This window comes from Oryctolagus cuniculus, chromosome 12 (assembly GCF_051225735.1).
Source record: "Oryctolagus cuniculus isolate XC-2025 breed Fujian yellow rabbit chromosome 12, ASM5122573v1, whole genome shotgun sequence".
Taxonomy (NCBI): domain Eukaryota; kingdom Metazoa; phylum Chordata; class Mammalia; order Lagomorpha; family Leporidae; genus Oryctolagus; species Oryctolagus cuniculus.
The window spans coordinates 521,906-542,411 of NC_142878.1; the positions used below are offsets into that span (position 1 = coordinate 521,906).

Below are 20,506 nucleotides of genomic sequence, written 5' to 3' on the forward strand. Positions count from 1 at the left end.
CTTGGAACCGTTGCATCTTCCTGTCAGATCAGCCCCTATTCTGCAGCGACCCTCTGTGCTGTGGGTTTTGTCATGACGCCCATTCGTCAGGGAGGACAGCCTCCCTTTGCATCCTTTCTCTCAGCCCGTCCTCATCGGGGAGCTGTTTCTGTATGCATCCCAGTACTGGGTCTTTTTTTTAAATTCTGTTCATCGAGTCTGTGTTTTTCCTTTTTAAATTTATTTATTTATTTGAAAGAGTTAAACACAGAGAGAAGGAGAGGCAGAGAGAGAGAGAAAGAGAGAGAGATCCTACACCTGCTGGCTCACTGCCCAATTGGCCACAGTGGCCAGAGCTGTGCCTAGTGGAAGCCAGGAGCTGGGAGCCAGGAGCTTCTTCCTGGTCTCCCACGTGGTGCAGGGGTCCAAGGACTTGGGCCATCTTCTGCTGCTTTCCCAGGTCATAGCAGAGAGCTGGATCAGAAGTGGAGCAGCCGGGACTTGAACTGGTGCCCATTTGGGATGCCGGCACTGCAGGTGGTGGCTTCACCCGGTACGTCATAGCGCCAGCCCCTGGTCTGTCTTTGAATTGGTGGATTTAGCCCATTGTCAGCCCAGGTTGCTGTTGGCAGGTGAAGGCTCCGTCCTGTTGCAGATGTTTCTCTGTTGGTGGTGAGTCCACTGTTTCACCTGGGTGAGTGGGTTGGGCTCTCTTCCGTTTCCCTGTCTTGTGACTGGTCCTCTAGGCGCTGTGACGTTATCTCTCATCAGCTTTTGTCGCACGCCCTGGAGCCTTTTTGGTGAGGCAGGTCTGGTGGTGACGATTCTGTAGCTTTTGCTTGTCTTGGAAAGTCTTCATTTCTGCTTCGTTATGGGGCCATTCGCTTTGCCTCTTGGTTCTCTCTTTTAGAACTGGCACAGGCCATTCCATTCCCGCCTGCCTGCAGGTTTCTGATGAGAACTCTGCTGTTGTTCAATGCAGTCCCTTCTCCTCCTGTCTCAGAGCTCCTGTGGGTGTGGCATTCTCACATCCTGGTTGTGTCTGTTTGGGCTCTGGGCCTCAGGTACCTGGGGTCCACACCGTTTCCTAGGTGGGGATTCAGGCTTCCTGTATCTCTTCCCCTCTGGACGCCCCTGTGTCTGAATGTTCCGTCATCAGTGTGTCCCACAGGCCCCTGAGGCTGTCGTCATTCTCGTTGCCTTTTCATCTGGCTGGGATATTTCATAGCCTCCAAGCCCAGGTGTTTCTATTGCTTAATCTGGCCTGAACTGTGCTTTCATTTTGTTCATTTCACTGTACCTGAAACAGAGACGGAGAGAGATCTGCCATCCTCTGCTTCATTCTTAAAATTCCTGTAACAGCTGGAGCTGAGCAGGCACAAGCCAGGAGCTAGAAACCTAATGAATTTTTAAAGTTATTTTTTAAATTACTTGGGGGCCGGCACTGTGGCACAGCAGGTGAAGCTGCCGTCTACACTATTGGCATCCCATGTGGGTGCCGGTTTGAGTCCTGGCTGTTCCACTTCCCATATGATATTGGGGACCTTTACTCAAAATTTTATTAATTATTTTAAGATTACTATTTTGAGAGTTCTTGCTGTATAGTTAGATAAGAATTCTAAATATTGGCAGCTTATAGATGAAACAGGCAACTTGGTGTGGTTTAACATTTATCTAATGAGAGAAAAACACAGGAAAATGAGGGCTTTGTAGGAGAAGGAGCTTGGACGTTCACCAGGCTTTTCCAGTGACCAGACCTGTGGCTGCCAGGGAGCTGGCATGTGGGCCGCGCGGGCGAGCAGGCAGCAGGGGCAACCAAAAGGCGCCCACGCCAAGAGGTGTGGGGAGAACGAGAGAGGGCCCAGGTGCTCCAGGCCTTTTATTCACTTCCAAAGGGGAGTGGTTACATAGTCTGATTGCAGGTGGGTGTCCAGGTGGGGTCAGGTAGGGTCATGAGATCACACAGGGCGCCTCCAGCTCATGAGTCCAATCGATTTAACGCTATCTGCCTGCCTGTATCACATCCAGCTCTCTGCTGTGGCCTGGGAAAGCAGTGGAAGATGGCCCAAGTCCTTGGGCCCATGTACCTGCGTGGGAGACCTGGAGGAAGCTCCTGGTTTCTGGCTTGGGATAGGCCCAGCTCTGGTGGCCATTTGGGGAGTAAACCAGCAGATGGAAGACCTGTCTCTCTGCCTCTGCCTCTCTGTAACTCTGCCTTTCAAATAAATAAATAAATCTTTAAAAAAAATAAAAAAAAAAACTATTACTGGCAACCTGTAAAAGAAAAAACAATAATCTATTTGAAAGATAGAGAGAGAGAGAATCAAACTCCCATTCCCCGGTTAATTCCCCAAATGCCCATAACAGCCAGGCCAGGCCAGGTCAAAGCCAGGAGCCTGGACTGCAGCTGAGTCCGCCACATGGGTCAGGAGCTCGAGCATTTGAGCCCTCACCTGCTGCCTCCCGGGTGTACGTGAGCAGGAAGCTGGACTCAGGAGCGGCGTCAGAGGCCGCTCTGGCTGCAGTTCCAGTTTTCGCTGTCCTGCAGCCTCCTGCACCTTCTGCCGTGGCAGGGACCTGGGGGTGCTGGTTCTCACCCCAATGGGTGGGTCCCAGTGGGCTGGTGGTACTGGGAGCACTGGGCCTCCGTCCTGGTGGGTCAGGTGGGTCTGACGGCAGGGTCAGGGCCTGGTCCTGGTGACACTGCCTGGTGGCAGCAGTGGTGAGAGCTGACACTGCTGGGCACAGGCCCCACGACAGCAGGGCAGCTGTGAACTTGCGTGATCAGCAGCAGACCCAAACGTCGGTATCTGGAAGTCTCTGAGAAAGCCTCCCGAGCAGCCTTCTCTCGTCTCCCAGGGGGTGGTGGTGTCAGCCCGATGAGGGAGGGTCTGGGGTCTCTGCCTCCCGCCCCGCCCCAGCCCTGGGACATCTGCTGGGCCCTGTGGATGTGGTGGTGCCTGGGTGCCTGTCCCAGCCGGCCGTCCCCCTGCAGCCCGCTGCCCGTCCAGTCACTTCAGGACCGGGGCTGCCGGGCACTGTGGCTCCTTAGGCCGATGCCGGGTGTCCTCAGCTTTCCGTCCCTGAGGTTAGGAGGGGACGGCGGAAAGCGGATGGCCTTCCCTTTCCTTGGCCAGTCGCCGTGGAGCCTCTGAGAAAGTTGACCAAGTGCCGTGGTCCCTCCCCGTGGTCCCCGGTCGTGGATGCCGTTCGTCACGGGCGGGCTCAGCCTGTCTGCGCTGACCGGGTGCGGTGTCGCCTGCACAGCTCCTGGGTAGTTCTGCCTCGCGTTGGAAGAGAGTATTCTCTCCGTAAACGTCAGGAAGACCTAGTGATTTCTGCGGTGGACGTATCGTTCGGGCCGCAAAGCCAGGTTGCAGCAGTCGCTTTGTCTGGGGATGGTGGTTGTAGAGGTCACAGGTGACTCACTCGGTCTGGCAGAACCACGTCACGGAGCAGAGTCGTCGCCCGTCAGGCTGCCACCCCGGCTTTCCTCTGTGGGGTTAGTGGTGCCCGCATGGTGCTCTTGGAGGCCACTGGGGCCCTGGATGGCTCCGGAGTGGAGCTGCTGACTGCGCGGCCGGCAGGCAGTGGTGACATCCTGGTGGCTGTGGCTTGCTGATGGAGGAGCTGATCTCCCTGTGCACGGGGGCCTTCGTTGGGGCCCAGCAAGGCAGCGTCACCCCCTGGTGCGGATCTGATGGCCGCCGGCAGACCCTGGGGGTGCCGAGCAGAGCCTGTGGGGGTCTTCTAGTGCAGGGGGCGAAGCCCTGCCAGGCCCTTGTTGCTTCTGTCCTGTGGCTTCCGGAGCAGAGCCTTGTTACAACGTTCGTTATTTTCAACCAATCTGGATTTGGGAGGACGTGAGACTAACTTGTGTCGTAATTGTTTTTATTTATTTTGTAGCTGTTTGCATGCTTGGGGTAATTTTCAAGAAAGGAAATTTAGGGGTGGTTCTCTGGGTTCAGGACTCCGCCATCTGGGGACATTAAACAGGTCTGGTTCTTGCAGAAAGTGAGGTGGGAAGTGCAGGGTGGCCTCACTTGGTCCTGTGTGTCTCATGGCTGTGCAGGTCCCGTGGCTGTCATCAGTGGCGAGGAGGACTCGGCCAGCCCCCTGCACCACATCAACCATGGCCTCACCACCCCCTCGGCGCTGGACGCAGGGCCCGACACCGTGGTCATCGGCATGGCCCGCATCCCCGTCATTGAGAACCCTCAGTACTTCCGCCAGGGCCACAGCTGCCACAAGCCAGACACGTGTAAGTCCTGGGATGGTGCTGCCCCATGGGGGAGGGGTGTGGCCGCAGGCCATGTAGCTGGGATTCCAGAAACTGCCGGGGTGACTGCTACCTGCCAGCCCCATCTCCATGAGAACCCCCACTTGTCTCAGAACCTGAGACCAGCAGGGCAAGGAGAGCCCAGGGCAGGGCCTGCGTGGGGCGGGGGCGGCTGCAGTTCTGCCTTCGGCTCCTCTTCACCCAGCTCCCCGGGTCCTGTTGAGGCAGGGGCACAAGTGAATGAGGCCAGTCCCTCTGTAGAGCTGACCTGTCCAGCGCCCAATGCCCAGAACCCCCACCCGGCCTCTGTGAGAGGGGAAGGGAACGGCTGACATGTGGCCTCTGAGTGGACACGTTGCCCTGGCTGCCCCTGAGGGTCCTGACTGTGCTCGCGCTGAGCGTGGGGTCACAGTGCAGGCACCAGGGAGCCACACCTGGCCCACACCGACCACAGGGCTCGGGGCACCTGCTCGTCCCCGTCGTCCACCCCTGCTTGGTTCCACGCCCTTTGCTTCTGTCTCTGCTGCTCCTGCTAGGTCCCCTCCCAGCTCCAGGGGCCTCCACCCAACAGAGCCCCTCGTGCTTGTCTGCAGGTTCCATGTTGGCCAAGGGCACCAGTGCATGCCCCTGTCCTTACCCCTGCCCCACCCACTGCTGCCCCTCCTACTGCCCCTGCCGCTCCCCGCCCCACCCACTGCTGCCCCTCCCACTGCCTCTGCCCCTCACATTGTCCCTACCCCTCCCCTACCCCCTACTCCCTGCCCATTTCACTCCCTCTGCCCCTGCCCCCTCATTGTCCCTATCCCTCCCCTGCCCCCCACTACCCTGCCCCTTTCACTCCCTCTGCCCCTCCCTCTGCCCCTGCCCCTGCCTTGTGCTTGCCCCAGGATGTGAATGCCCAAGAGAGCTGAGGCCCCTGGAGGACAGGGTCCCGTGAGCTGGAAGGGGGCACTGGGTTCAGGCCTCACCGTGTAGACAGGAACGCCGAGGCTCTGGGGGCCTGGGGGCTGCCCACGCCACCCAGGCCTCCCTGAGCGTTCTCGTCACTGCTCAGGGTTCTGATCTTGCCCGGCACCTGGGCTGAGCCACACCTGGTGTAGCTCACGAAGCCGTGCTGCTCCCCTCGGCTTGTCTCTCGTGGCAGGTGGGGGTGGGATTTCCCAGTGGGAGGGGCTGGGCGCAGGTCAGCATGAGGTCATCACTCCCTTCCCAGCCGCCTCCTGGGGGCGTCAGTGGTTTCCTGGCCTTTGTCCTGGCCCTGGGCTGGACTCCAGGTGGCAGCAGGGACAATGTGCTGGCAGTGCCTGTGACCCAGCTCCTTCCTGGCCTGGCCGGGAAGGCTGTCCTGGGCCAGCCCCAGACCGGGATCCGTCCAGGGTTGGTGTTGCTGAGTTCTGGCTGCCCTTGGTGTCTGACCAGGCAGGGACACACGGCTGAACGGGAGGTCTTTCCGTTCTACAGTCGTTGTGGAGGTGAATGGTGAGCCCAAGCCTTGCTCCCGGGGAGATACAGGGCCGAGTCCTGGTTGCCTGGGATCCCAGCAGGGTCAGCCAATCAGTGCAGCCCCTTGCTGGGACCCCAGCCAATCAGTACGTCTCCCTGCTGCACACAGGCGTCTGTGTGAAGACTCCCCGCCTCACAGTACCGCAGGTTCCTCCGCCCTGAGCTCCAGCCTCAGTGAAGTCTGGGATCACAGCCCTTAGGGTGCGGGAGACCTGCAGACCGAGCTGGGGCGTCTCCAGCAGGAGAACCATCAGCAGAAAGCACAGGAACGTGAAACCTTGGTCTGCAGTGACCACGAATGGCATGCTTGCTCGCAGAGTGAGAGCCGAAATAAGACTTCCAAAATAGCAAGCTGTGGGAGAGGAACGAAGCAGGCTTTCGCTGCCAATTAAAGGAAGCCGGCGCATTTAAACACCAAAGAAGGCAGGGCAGCGCTGCACACACTGGGCCCTCGCTCTGAGCCTCCCCCCAGATGACTTGGAAATGGTGCAGTGTAGGTTTTGGGGTTACAAATACATTGGGTCCACGGGTGAATTCGCAGAGGCTGGATCCGTGGGGGTGGGCGGCTCTGGGCTCTGGGCTCGCAGTACAGGACAGGGTCCGAGGGTGGGTGCGTCTCACATGTGGGGTAATGTGTCCTCGGGGCCTTCAGGGCACGCGTGCCTAGAAGCTGGGCAGCCGTGGTGAGAGCCCAGTGCACACCTGGGAGCCGTCGCACCCTGGGAAAGCCCCCGCCCGGAGCCTCGGGGGTGACTCAGGGTGACCGGGGGCGGCAGGGGGCTGGTGCCTGGAGGGAGGCAGGTTGTGGCAGAGACTTGAAGGTGGGTGCCGTGGTCTGGCTCTGCTCTGTCAGCGCCCCCTGACGTTGGGAAGGGCCCTCCCCGCGTCGCTGGAAGCTCTTCTTGTCTTAGCGAGCGCATGCGGGGCCGATGCCGAGGCCCCGGGTGCTGGATTTGGCGTCTCTCCCTGTGCCAGCCCATCTGTGACCCCGACAGGGAGAGGCGGTGTGATGACCATGACTTCGCCAGCCCAGGACCTGTCCCTGGCTGAGATGTGATGCTCGTGACCGACTCGAGCCGCGGGCGCCTTGGCGGGCATTTGCAGGGGGCATTTGCGGGGCTGCAGACAAGGCCGATGTCTCCTTTGGGGGTGATGGGAAGTGGGGTCCCTGGGACCCCTCAGCAGCTTCTCTTCTTGTTCCATTTCACAGCAGGTGACGTGGGATGTGGGACAGAACCGCAGGGACCTGGGGCTGCTGGGATCCACTGCCCTGGCCAGGGGTCCGGGGTCGTGTTTGTTGGCCCCTCCTGCTCCTCACTTCCTGTCTGGCTTCCATCTGGCCACCAGGCTGTTCAGGGTTCCCTCCCCGTGTCCGCACAAGTGCCCTGCCTTGTTGGGCGCGGTCATCATTCTGGACGCATGTGGCCTTCCCTCGGGGGAAGGAGCTGAGCGAAGGTGTGTGTGGACTCAGGACCTGTTGTGCAGCACAGCCCGTGGGCCAGGTCCTGGTCATCACAGGGTCCTGCCCACAAGCCGTACAAGGCCTGTGGCATCACACAGTCTGGCCCTGCCAAGTCAGCCACGGGTGGCTGCGGAACACGGCTCTAACAGGCTGACTTTCCAGTCGGTAATTTGGGGCCTCAGTGATGCTGAAATATCCAGGCGCCCCTTGGCAGAACAGTCCAGGTGGGTCACTTGGAGAAGGCCAGTGGTGACTGTGGCAGTGCTGGGCCTTTGGAAACTGAGTCTCCTGGGCCAGCTCCGGGCTGGGCCTCCCGCAGGCCAGCATGTGGGGAGGGGCTCCTGGCTCTGTGAGGCCGGGGTTCTCTGTGAGTCCCCGTTCTCTTGGTTGAGAAAGCAGAGGTCGTGGGGGAGGCACTGTGTCCCCTTGTGCCGGCATCCCGTCAGCCTCGGCCTTAGTTCCCAGGCCCCAGCCGTCGCAGTCTCTCCCCTGGGCCAGCTCGCACCAGGTCAGCCCCCTCCTGCCCTCCCCGTCGGGCCTGCAGCCTTGGCTGGGCCTGAGGGAGCTCAGTGTGTGTTCACTGAGGACTCTGGAAACCCAGGGTCCCTGCCTGGTCTCCCAAACCCGGAGGGCACCCCTGCCGCTCGGGGCCACCCCAGAGCCAGCCGCTCCCAGCTCCCCGCCACCACCTCGCCAGCGCACACCTCCACACTCCCTGGGGATGAGGCCAGCACCTCGTGCCATCCTGGAGGACTTGGGGTCAAATCCCAGGTCTTCTCAGGTGGGTGTGTCCTGAGCCCAGACCTGGCTCTGTGCTCTCGCCAGGTGGCTTTTGTGTGGCATAAACTCGTCACTTTCTTCAGAAAACACAGCCTGGGGCCAGGGAAGGGCCAGGCGTCTGGGGCCCAGGAAGTCCTGAGGCGTGGGCGGAGGAAGCAGCTTCTGGGCTGCACGCTGCGTCTTGTCCTGTGGGGTCCCAGGCGGTACTGCTGCCCCATTTGGTAGAGAAGACGCTGAGGCGTGGGAGGCACAGTGCCACCTCCCAGACGGCCCCACCCTGCCTGTGCCCCCGCAGCCCCTTGCAGCCACCAACCTCGCTGTCTCCCAGGCTTTGAAGGTCCCAGAACTGCAGCCTGCAGCCTCCCTGGCTGGCTTCCGGCTCACTGATGTGTGCCCGAGGTGCTGGCTGCACGGCTGGACAGCTCTTTCTCCGTGTGACGGACGTTGTGTCGGTTTCTGCTGCAATGAAGGACCACAGGTGGCTGAGCTGAGTTCTAGGGCCCCGAGTCTGTTGGCAGGGTCAGCCCCCCCCCCCCCCACGGCCCACAGGGGACCCCTCTGGCTCCTTCTGCTTCTGACAGTGTTGGGGCACCCCCGGCCCTCCGGGACCACATCATCTGGCCCGCACTTTCTGTCACCTGGCGTCACCTCTGTGTGCTGCATCTCGAAGAGTTCATTGCCGAGGTGGAGCTGGATACAGCTTATTGTGGTGCACCAAAGGGGAATCCACGAGCCGGGGCAGAGTCTGGTGTGAGGGTGTCAGGCAGATGATGCTGGGGGCCGCCCTGCCCCAGGATGGCCGTCTCAGGACTGCTCGTGGCTATGTGAGCCTGCTTCCAGCCACGCTCCCTCTCCCACCCTGGGTCCCGGCTGCAGTGTTGTGGGGCGGGGTGGGGGGCACCGCTCACCTGGACAGGCAGTGGGCTCCCTCCTCACCTTGCCGCTGTCAGTGATGCACGGAGCGCCCCAAGCAGGACTGTGGGCACAGTTCTCATTCCAGTGCTGTGAACTCCAGGGTGCCGTGCCGGGCCTCGTGGTGAGATGGGATTTGGCGTCAAGAGAAATAGTGCTCTGTCTTCCAGAGCAGCTGTGCGGTATCCTGCCCTGGTGGCTCCTGCCCGGTGCTTCCTGGCTCTGTGGGTGTCCTGCCCTGGTGGCTCCTGCCCGGTGCTTCCTGGCTCTGTGCGGTGTCCTGCCTTGGTAGCTCCTGCCCGGTGCTTCCTGGCTCTGTGGGTGTCTTGCCCTCGTGGCTCCTGCCCGGGGCATCTTGACTCTGTGGGTGTCCTGCACTGGTGGCTCCTGCCTGGGGCTTCCTGGCTCTGTGGGTGTCTTGCCCTGGTGGCTCCTGCCCGGGGCTTCCTGGCTCTGTGCAGTGTCCTGCCTTGGTGGCTCCTGCCCGGTGCTTCCTGGCTCTGTGAGTGTCCTGTCTTGGTGGCTCCTGACCAGGGCATCTTGACTCTGTGGGTGTCCTGCCCTGGTGGCTCCTGCCCGGGGCTTCCTGGCTCTGTGGGTGTCCTGCCCTAGTGGCTCCTGCCTGGGGCATCCTGTCACTGTGAGTGTCCTGCCCTGTTGGCTCCTGCCGGGCATCCTGGCTCTGTGGGTGCACAGCGCCTTCCACCAGGTAAAGGAGGACCACGCCCAGATGCCCAGAGCCCGGCTGACTGGCCGCTGAGAGGCTAAGGTCCATGTCCTGTGCCCCTTTGCCGGGCCCTGGTTCTTCATTGGGGGTGAGCAGGCACTCATCTCTGCCTCCCCTGGCCCAGGTAGCTGCGGAGCTTGGCTTCCCTGGCTGCCGCCTGGCGGGGTGCCCCCGGGTGCACATCTCGATCACCTGTGCGAGCAGACATGGCTTAGCACAGGTCATGTTCTCAGATGGGGTGAGAGTTACAGCGACCCTGTCAGCCTGTGAGTGCCACCCTCGATGGACATGTTGGGGGACGCTCGTGTTGAACTCATAGCTTCCTGTCACTTCTAAGCCGTGCGTCCCCCCAGGGGCGTCTGTGCACCCCCCCACCCCGACCCACCTCGAAGGTGCTGTTGGAGTCTGGGCTGTGATGCGCGTCCATGGAGGCGAGCAGGGGCGGGGATGGGACACAGCCCTTGCTCAGCTGGAGGGGGCGGGAATTCCACGGGCTCCTGGCTCCTTCAGTTCCTGGCTCCACCCATGCCTTTCTCTGCAGACCTGGGTGGAAGATGAGCCCCGACAGGGCATCCTCCATGCCTGCACCTGTGCGCCTCCCTCTGGGCGGGACCTCAGAGCCCGTCTGCTCATCCCACCTTGCTGGCAGCAAAATTAGCCTCAAATTTTTAAGCAGAGCTCTTGGGGCTGAGTCTACCCGTGTGCATGCGTCGTGCTGGTCCTGCGGGCTGAGAGTCCTGGACAGCCCTGACCAAGGGCTTGAACGAGAAGCTCCGGCCCTGAGAAACTGGCAAGGCTCCCGGTGGGGCACATTCAGACCCCGGCTCTGCGTTTTTGGGCTGCTCTCACTTTGTCCATCTTTGTTTTGCTTTGCAACCAGGCTGACTCTCCTCCCATGTTTATTCTGGAACCAGACACTCACAAGGGGAATGGGATTATAGTGCTTTTGGTTCCCAAGAGTCTCCCGGGGAGTGAGCACGGAGCTCACTGCCTGCCCCCCTGCACCTCAGACCCGGTGTTGGCAGGGAAGGGGTGTGGCTGGGAGAACTGACAGCCTCCAGGGGCTGCTCTGACCCTGGGAGTGAGCGGGGACAGAGGGGAGACCAGAGTGCCGATCCCATGTCAGTTTGGGTCTCTTCAGGGTAAATGGCGATTGTCGTGTTCTCATCATGGTGTGGAGAAGCCTGCTGCGTGCGGTTCAGCTGGGCCCTGTCCTCTTGCTGGGCAAGCTCTGTGGGACAAGGGCTTCTGCAGAGGTGGGCCCGGCAGGGTGACGAGAACAGAAAACGGTGGAGGAAGGGCGGGAAATGAACTCAGGTTTCCCGAGTGCCCACAGAGGCAAGGCTGTGGACTGCATGGGCACTAACACAGCAGTGGGTCCCCACGGGGCTGAGCCGTGGACTGCGTGTGCACTAACACAGCAGTAGGTCCCCACGGGGCTGAGCCGTGGACTCCGTGTGTGCTAACACAGCAGTGGGTTCCCACGGGGCTGAGCCGTGGACTCCGTGTGCGCTAACACAGCAGTGGGTTCCCACGGGGCTGAGCCGTGGACTCCGCGTACACTAACAAACCAGTGGGTTGCCATGGGGCTGAGCCGTGGACTCCGTGTGCACTAACACAGCAGTAGGTCCCCACGGGGCTGAGCCGTGGACTCCGTGTGCACTAACACAGCAGTGGGTTCCCACGGGGCTGAGCTGTGGACTCCGTGTGCGCTAACACAGCAGTGGGTTCCCACGGGGCTGAACCGTGGACTCCATGTATGCTAACACAGCAGTGGGTTCCCACAGGGCTGAGCCGTGGACTCTGCGTGCACTAACACAGCAGTGGGTTCCCACGGGGCTGAGCCGTGGACTCCGTGTGCGCTAACACAGCAGTGGGTCCCCACGGGGCTGAGCCGTGGACTCCGTGTGCACTAACACAGCAGTGGGTTCCCACGGGGCTGATCTGTGGACTGGACCCTGGGAGGAGCTCACATTAAACTCATAAACTGCTTTGTCCCTCAGCAGCCAGCCAAGGCGTGAGCTTTCCTCTCCCCACTTTACGGATGTGGAGACAGAGGCATGGTGGTGACGTGGGCTGTGGTCTCAGCTAGGGGCTGGCTCTGGGCTGAGGCCCCCCACCCCGCGTAGTCACCTGTGACCTGAGGACCGGCTTCCTTTCTTCACCAGGAGCTTCCTGGGCCTGCAGGAACCCTTGGACTTGCCCCAGGTCACTTGCTGGCTGCAGGTGGGGTCTGCAGGCCTCCCTTGCGGCCTCCCCTGCACCTGCGACCAGGAGCCCATGGGCCGGAAAGAAGCAGGCCCTTCCGGCACTCCTGTGCGCCCCCGTGGGCAGCCCCTCTTCCCTCCCACCTCAGCACGTCCGGCTGGAGGTGGGCACTGAGCTTCCTGGCAGTGGCGTGGCTGGACCTGTGGCAGGGTGGGGGTGGCGCTGTAGGAGCTTCTGTCCCTGGACCCCGGCATGGAGAAGTGTGGGAATGAACTCTGGGGCTCACTGATTGGTTGAGTTATGTCCAGCGTAATTCCCAAGACTGATTCGAAACATGTGCTGGGGGATGTGTGGGGCTCTAACATATCCCCGTAGAGCTTTAACTCACTCGTGGTGTTTGGGGAAGACTTTGGCACCTGTGGCCTGGGCCGGGCTGTGATGTTCGTCCCAGCAAGATCCCTGGTGCTGGGATGGTGAGCCGGGGTGGCCAGGTGTGGGTGGTCCCTTTCTGTTCACACACAGCCCCGGACAGGCACTGTGCAGCTGAACCAGCCAGCGAGAATCCCTGTGGTGTGACAGAGGTGTTGTGGTTTTTTCTGTCTTCTGACTAGCTGGGGTTAAGGAAGGCAGAGGTGTTCTCTTCCTGTCCCAGCTAGCATTTCTGCTGGACGGCGGGGGACGGCTCAGGCAGCCCCCATGCGGGTGCAGTGTTGGCGCCGTCCTGGTCCGTCTTCTTGTCCACTGCATCTCTGGGTCGCAGGCCCGAGGAGTGCTGTGTGCAGGGCTCCTGCACGGGACTGGGCTCTGCCTGCCTGTGCTGCTGGAGTTCATCTGCAGTCAGTGAGGAGCCAGGGAGGGTGCCTGTGTGAGGAGCAGCCGCCGGCAGAGGCCATGAGGCCTCGGCGCCCCTGGTGTCACCTGCCTTGCATCTCTTTCTGTGTGCTCTGCCAGAGATGGAAGGGAGAGAGGATGGGAGGGGGAGGTTGGAGGGGGAGGATGGGAGGGGGGAGGATGGAGGAGGAGAGGATGGGAAAGGGAAGGATGGAGGGGGAGGATGGAGGGGGAGAATGGGGGGAGAGGATGGGAGGGGGAGGATGGAGGGGAGAGGATGGGAGAGGATGGAGGGGGAGGATGGAGGGGGAGAATGGGGGGAGAGGATGGGAAGGGGAGGATGGAGGGGGAGGATGGGAGAGGATGGAGGGGGAGGATGGAAGGGGAGGGGAGAGGATGAGGGGGGAGGATGGAGGGGAGAGGATAGAGGGGGGAGGATGGGGGGGATGGAGGTAGAGGATGGAGGGGAGAGAATGGAGGGGGGAGGGTAGGAGGATGGAGGGAGAGGATGGAGGGGGAGGATGGGAGGGGGGAGGATGGAGGGAGAGGATGGAGGTAGAGGATGGAGGCGGAGGATGGGGGGGTGGAGGGGGGAGGATGGAGGGAGAAGATGGAGGGGGGAGGGTGGGAGGATGGAGGGGAGAAGATGGAGGGGAGAGGATGGAAGGGGGAGGATGGAGGGGGGAGCATGGGGAGTGGAGGGGGAAGTGTGGAGGGGGGAGGATGGAGGGAGAGGATGGAGGGGGGAGGATGGAGGGGGAGGATGGAGGGGGAGGATGGAGGGGAGAGGATGGGGGGGATGGAGGGGGAGAGGATGTGAGGAGGGAAAGGATGACCCGGTGTTCTGCCGAGTGATTGTGGGTATTCTGTGTCGGGAGCCAGGGTAATTTTTAATGGTGGAGAAAGAAGCTGAGGTGCAAGGCGCCCTTTCTGGCTGCGGAGGCCATCCTCAGCTAACACAATGCCAGGCCAATTTTATGTTGCCAGGGAGAGGATGGAGAGAGACGTTGAGTGAGAGGTTCGTGCCCTGCCGGCAGGTGGCCGTGGCTGCCTCCTGCCCCTGCAGCCCTGTCCACTCCTGCCTGTGGTCCCAGCCCGTGTGTCCAGGACAGATTTCAGGGGGCTCACAGTGCAGCTGCAACGTGGGGTCCCCACAGTCTCCATGCCGTCCTGGCTGGGCCGAGAGGACCCCCAGATCCCGCATGTCGCTGGGATCTCGGGCATCTGTTGTCGATGGCTGTCTGGTTTGCCTCTCTCAAGACAACCAAATGGACAGGCAAGCAGACAGCTCCTGACATTTGTCTCTGGTTCCAAAGAGTTCCACATTGGTTCCGAGTGTCGTGGGGAAAACCCAGAAGATGAAAAAGCAGCCGCTGTGAATCCTGCTGTTGCTGCCAGTGGTGGAGGGTGGGCCTCCTTGGCGTGGCACAAGCATGGGCGGGACTGCCCTGCCGACGTGCCCGCCAGCAGGGGCATGCACACACACGGGAGCCCGCGGGGTTGACATCAGGAGCCCACAGATGCTGGCGTCTCGTATGTAAAAGGTGGCGTTTGTCACCTGCACATCGTCCTGTGTTCTTAAATCATCTCGCGTACCCAGAGCACCTGCTGTGCTGAGAATGCTGGGTAAACAGCTATAAGCGCCATTCAGGGAATGCGATAAAGGAAGAAGATCCGTACGTGTTCACGACAGACCCAACTTTTATTTTCCCAAATGTTCCCATCCAGGTTCCGCCTGGCTGAGGCAGGTCCATCCTCTCTGCTGCTCTGTCACTTAACTTCCTCGTGGAGCACGGGGCTCTGCGTCTGGGCTGCTGGGAGCGATGGGGAACTCAGCTCTGCATCCGGCAGGCGGAAGCCAAGGGCCAGGCATGAGCTCAGTGGCATAGAAGCCAGACAGGTGCCTGGAGGAGGGGACAGGACCTGCCCGGTGGCTCTTGTCACCATGTTCCTGGTTTCTGAACCTGAGTGCAAGTGCGGGCATTTCATTTGGATTTCGTCTGAGCCACTTGATGAGCGGCTGCCAGAGGTGGATGGTGTGACGGGGCGGTGGTTGCCTTAGAAACCGGTCTCTCTGTCTCTGGGGACCTGCGGTTGTGCAGGAGGGGCCTTCCTGTCTGCAGTCTGCAGCCTGCTCTGCTCCGCGGGAACCACTGCTTCTCCTCTGGGCGATTCTCTGTTACTCTTGGAAGCTCTCAGGACCGGGCTGGGCTCCCCGCCACCCCGGGGGGCGGGGCTGAGTTCCACCCTGATGGTCGCTGGCAGCTGCCTCCACTGTGGTCTGAGTGTCCCGGTCAGTGTCTGGGCTCCTCACGGACAGATCTTGACTCCGTGACTGCCCTGACCCCAGCGAGCCACACCTGGAGCTCGTCCTGCCCTGTTAAGTGGAGCAAGGCTCAGTGGGGACTGCTGGGCGGGCATCCTGCCCGCATGCCCCGGCTGAGGCTCCGATCTCTCAGCCCCTGTCCCTGGTTGTACCCTGGTCCGAGGGAGAATGGTGGCAGAGACTTTGTCATCAGGACGGTTGTGGCTGTGGGGGGTAGTTCAGGAGGCAGGGTTCTCAGGGCGTGGCCCCCACTGTCCCCACACACGGCTGTTCTGTCTGTGGTCCCCAGCACCAGCCCTGGGTCTGCCCAGGGCCTTGCTGGAACGGCAGATTCTCAGATTCCGACCCCATGGCAGCAGAATCCCGGGGCAGGGGCTCGGCCCTCTGCTTTGCTCATTCTTGTTTGTCGGAAAGGCGACGGAGAGGTTGGTGAGTCAGATGTCAACCATGGCCATGGCTGGGCGAGGCCGATGGTGGGAGCCGGGCCTCCATCCTGGTCTCCCACGTCTGCTGCCTCCCAGGCACACTGGCGGGGAGCTCCCTGGGCAGTGCAGACAGCCTCGATTCCAAGACGCCGGCTGTGGGATGTGAGGTCCCAGGTGGCCCCTGTGTTGCTGTGCCAGCAGGTCCGTCGCTCCGGTGCTAACACCGTCAGAGTTGGATGGTTGGGTAGCGTGTTGGTGATGCCGCCTCTGTGGGCTTGAAGTTGGCGGCCACTTCCCCTGGCGATCCTTGGGGAGACTTACTTACCTTCCTGTGTCGCTGGTGAGGGTTCTTCAGAAAGCCCCTGGGAAATGGGTGCTATGAAGGAACCAGAGTGAACTTTCTAGATGCTGTTTCCCGTGGACTTCAGGGCGCTGCGCGGTGTCCATCTGGAAGGTTCTATGAGCACGAGGGTGGTGCTGGCTTCTGCGGTGTGCTGTTCCCTGCTGGTTCCGGGGGAGCTCCGAGAACGGGGGCCGAGGTGTCGTGGGCAGCACTGGGAGTCACACGTCCCAGGGGGAGATCTGGACTGAGTTCCAGCCCCACTCGGCTCCCTGCACGTGATTCCGCAGGAAGGCACCCGACCCCTCCCGTGCAGCGTTGCTCCTGGCAGGGTTGCTGCGGCCCCGGGCCCCGGGCCCCGGGCAGCCCGCGGTGGACCTGTGATGGACTGTTGCGGGTTTTCTGCAAAATGTGCCAGTTAAGAGAATCGGCTACTCATGTGTTAAACTCGGCAAAGTTTACATAAAAACTCGGCATTTCCGGTTCCTCTTGAACGTGGGAGCACCTGACAGCCGTGGGGCCCAGCAGCAGGCTCCGCCAGAGCTCCTTGCACGTCCGCCTAACCCCTGACGCCCCCTCATGCCCACGACTAGCCTCTCCCCTGCCTTTTAAACACTGTATCCGCTTATCCATTTGAGAGGCAGAGAGAGGGACTGACAGAGGGAGAGCCTCCATCCTCTGGTTCACTTCCCAGAAGCCCTCAGTGACCAGGCTGGGGGATGGAAGCTCAATCCAGTCTCCCTCTGGGTGGCAGGGGCCCGAGTATGTGAGTCTGTGGGCACCTGCACATAACAGGGAGCTGGAACTGGTGCGTGGAGCCAGGCCTCGGACCCAAGCACCCTGATGTGGGGGGCGGGTGTCAAATGACCCCCCCTTAAATGAGAAATGAGGGACACGTGCACCAGCCGCGCCTGTAGGAACACTGTCTCCAGGGAGTCATCACCGCCATCCTCACCAAAGTTACCCTCTTGCTTTTAACCAAATGATGAGTTAGAGACTGAGTACAGCCCTGAGGTTGTGAGCCTCAGATGCGTGGGAAGGGGCAGCACCCCCTCAGCTGACCTCTGCCCTCGGCTGGAGGCCCCGCGAGGCCCGTGACCTAGGCAGCGGTGTGTGTGACGTCTGGCATCCGAGCTGGCCAAGGGGCAGGGGTCTTCAGCACGCTCTGGGGGGTGGCCGTGCTCCTGCAGGTGGATCTCACGGTGACTTTGCGAGGGTGGGGCTGGGTCATGGGACGGCAGCGTGTGTGTCCTGAGGAGCTGCAGAGGGCTGAGCCGTGTCACTGCTTGTGGCGGCTGCGCTGCCACCAAGAGCCTTGAGTGCCGGAGCCTGGGGTGGGGAGGGGAAAAGGCCACTGGCTGGAGCCCAGGGGTGAGGGGGATGCGCCTGAGGGTCCTCCAGCCCCATGGCTTCCAGGGCCGCCCTCAGAGCCCACGCGGGAGTTGCCTGGGGCTTTCAGAAGCCCTGAGTCCCGGAGCCTGGGGTTGGTCTGAGTGGTTTCTCCCAGGCTTGGGGCAGAGCTGCCAGGCTTCACAGACGGGGATTTTGGCCGGGGATTTTGGCCAGGGGTCTGGGGGGCTGCCGGCATTGCTGCTGTTGATGGCATTGGCAGAGCCAGGGCCAGGCGCACCCCACATTCCCGTTTGCTGGCATTTCCCTCCTGCAGCCCCCCACGAGGAGCCGGTCACAGCCACCACGCTCCTTCCCAGTCCTGCTGCCCTCAGGGCCCTGCCCTTGCCTTCCCTGGAATGCTCTTCAGGGCAGACAGAAGGAGGGGCCTGGGTCTTGTGTGTTCTGCAGGGAACTCCCTGGTAGAGCCTCTCTGCCCGAGACCAGGAGGAGCTGTGGTCGAGAGAGTGGTTGCCAGGTAACAGGCACAGAAACACGTTGTCCCTGGAAAAGAGAACTCGGGGGTCCCCTCCCTCTGCCCCTTCACAGATGAGGACACTGAGGCATGTGAGCCCTCTGCCTGGGCCTGCGCTTGACTTAATCTCCTGTGTGCAGCAGGCAGGAGGCAGGGCTGAGGCTGGTGTGAGGCTAGAGGCAGGGGTGAGGCTGGGATGGGCAAGGGCAGGACAGGGGTGAGGCTGGGGTGGGCAAGGGCAGGACAGGGGTGAGGCTGGGGTGGGCAAGGGCAGGACAGGGGTGAGGCTGGGGTGGGCAAGGGCAGGACAGGGGTGAGGCTGGGGTGGAGGCTAGGCAGGGGTGGAGGCGAGGCAGGAGTGAGGCTGGGGCGGGTGTGAGGCACAGGTGAGGCAGCAGTGAGGCTGGGGTGGAGGTGAGGCAGGGGTGGAGGCGAGGCAGGAGTGAGGCTGGGGCGGGTGGGGTAGGTGTAAGGCACAGGTGAGGCAGCGGTGAGGCTGGGGTGGGGCTGGGGTGGAGACGAGGCAGGGGTGAGGCAGGCTTGGCAAGCTCGCGCCTGCTGTGTTGCTGGGTGAGTCCAGACTGGGTAGCCGTAGGTGTGTGGAAGTTGTGGACGTCACTTCTGTCACCGAGGTCTCTCCCCTGCAGCTCATCCCATCTCAGCCCTGCTTCCAGGGAGAAGGGCGAGCTCTTTCCAGAGAGGCCCCGCCCCCCTTCCGGCAGCTGGAACTGTGGCAGAGGCCCAGGAGTCAGGCCTCCGGGGCCCACTTTCTGGTCCTAGTCATTCGGCCTGGGCTCGCCCAGGTGGCCACAGGACGCTGGGCAGACCTGGGTTTTCACTGCAGCTGCCGGCTCTCCCGTCCGCAGCAAGGGCGCCGTGAGCACGGGTAGCTCAAGCTGTCACCAGCGCCGTCCTGGGGCTCCTCCACACGCAAGGCTCCTCGGCCCTCCTCCGTCCCTAACAAGCCTTCTGGGCCCCTTTGGCCATTTCTGCTGTGGCTGTGGCTGGCCCAGGTGGGCACAAGGGCTCCACGTGTCTGTCCCTGCTGAGCAGGTGCTCCTGGGATGGCCTCAGTTACTGTCCATGCTCTGGGCACACGGGAGCGTCACCTGAGCTGTGAGGGGTTGTGTTTCAGATCCACACTTGGGAGCCTTCAACGAACTGTTGTGTGCACGGCGCAGAGAGCCAGCCTCGGCGTGTTTCCCTCCATGTGTATGCGTGCTTGTGTGTGCAAACATCCAGTCACGTGTTTCTCTGCATGCATGTGTTGTGTGTGCAAATGTCCAGTTGCATGTCTGTTTCTCCGTGTGTGTGTGCGTGCCACATCCTGGCTGTCTCTGCATGCTTCCCTGCACGTATGTGTATGTGCAAAAGTCCAGCCATGTGTTTCCCTCCACACATGTGTGTGTGACCCATGTGCACAGATGTCCAGCTGTGTCTGTGTGTTTCATGCCAGAGCTCACACGTGTGTTCTGGTGGGCCTCAATGTTTCGTCCATGGATTCTGCGGCCTATTTCCCAGGTCAAGGGGGAGGCTGCCTGCTCCGGCTGCAGCCTCCGAGGTTCGTCCCTCATTCCCAGCTGAAGCCCCATGCCAGGAGCCCAAGGAGGGTGCTGCCCTTGGCACAGAGGCTGGGGCCTCTCCCCGCGGCCCCTGGCAGGCGCTGCGCTGCTTCGGGAGAAAGCCAGCCCCCTGCTCAGCCGCGGCTTCCCCTGGGACGACACCGGGGTCTTGGATGCCGGCAGCACCACAGGGCCTGTCCTTCCTGGGGAGCAGCCTGGCAGAGAGGTGAGACAACCCTGGAAGCATCAGGAAAGGTCATGGGAAGAAATCGTGGATGAGCGAATATCCTCACTGTGTCTGTGCAGCGTCTGCGGGCTCGGCAGTTGGAAGCCTTTTCATTTCCTTGTTGAAGTCCAAGGCTGCTTTGAGAGCTACGAAGCTGCACGCTATGCACATGGCGAGGACCGCCGGTCCTGAGAGAGGGGCTTGCTGTGAGCCTGCGGGCCTCCCAGCCTGCCCTGGCCGTCAGCACGCAGAGGACACCTCTGGCCTCTGGTTCCCACTTGGATGACCTGAGTGGTTGGAGACAGAACCTTCTCCGTTGTCACCCTGTCTCTGTTAAGGGTTGAACGCCCGAGTTGAAGGGAGATGGAGTGCATGGAGACTGAGCTGCAGACGTGGGGTTGGGAGTGTGGTCGCGTCGGTCAGAGAGAGTCCCTCCCTGTGTCTTCTGAGGCTCTGGGGTTGGGTTGTGGGATACGTGGACGTGAGATGTTCTGGGGTTCAGTGTGAGACGTCCACTCAGCTTTGAGGTTACTCACCCTCCTGGAGTCTGAAGGTTTTCAGTTATCACACAGGAAGTGGGGACAGAGAGGGCAAGATGAGGTGGCTTTGTGGATAGTGTGGCTGTCGGGCAGGCACCCTGTAGGCTGTGGGGACGGTTCCACTGCAGACCCAGGCAGAGTCCCTGGTGGCTGTTGGGGGCGGTGTGACCCCAGGAGCTTAGCACAGGTGTCCTTGGTGGCGACTTCATTACTTCACGGGCCTCTCTGGGCCGTCAGGGTCTCGGATGACCTGAGGGCCAATCCTGTAAGGTGCCCGGGGGCCGTGGCCGGCCTAGCGCATGGCCGGGAAGCATCAGTCAGGGAGGACCCCTGGGCGAGAAGAGGGAGATGCAGGGCCATGCCCAGGAGGCTTAACCCAAGGTTAACCTGCTGCTGTCTTTGCAAAACCTGCGTCAGCTCCCTGTGTCTGTGAGACGGGAATCCTGGATGCCACTCAGCTGGGCCCTGGGAGTCCTGGGAGGAGTCAGCTGTGTGGTCCTGCGCTGTGAGGACTGGCACTCTGGCCCTTCTCTGGTCTCAGTG

The 20,506-nt window shown here is 61.5% G+C and overlaps 1 protein-coding gene across 8 annotated transcripts in view; it reads left to right on the top strand.

Annotated features, from left to right (window-relative positions):
• Positions 1 to 20,506, top strand: part of NTRK3 (neurotrophic receptor tyrosine kinase 3) — a 269,188-nt gene that overhangs the window by 161,460 nt on the left and 87,222 nt on the right. For all 8 annotated transcript variants that reach the window (XR_016218621.1, XM_070053298.2, XM_070053296.2 and 5 more), the window contains exon 13: positions 4,052 to 4,240. Coding sequence is in view for 7 of the 8 variants with exons in the window: in XM_070053298.2 (XP_069909399.1) it covers positions 4,052 to 4,240 (189 nt within the window). In the remaining variant the exon portion in view is untranslated. The remainder of the gene's footprint in view (positions 1 to 4,051; positions 4,241 to 20,506) is intronic.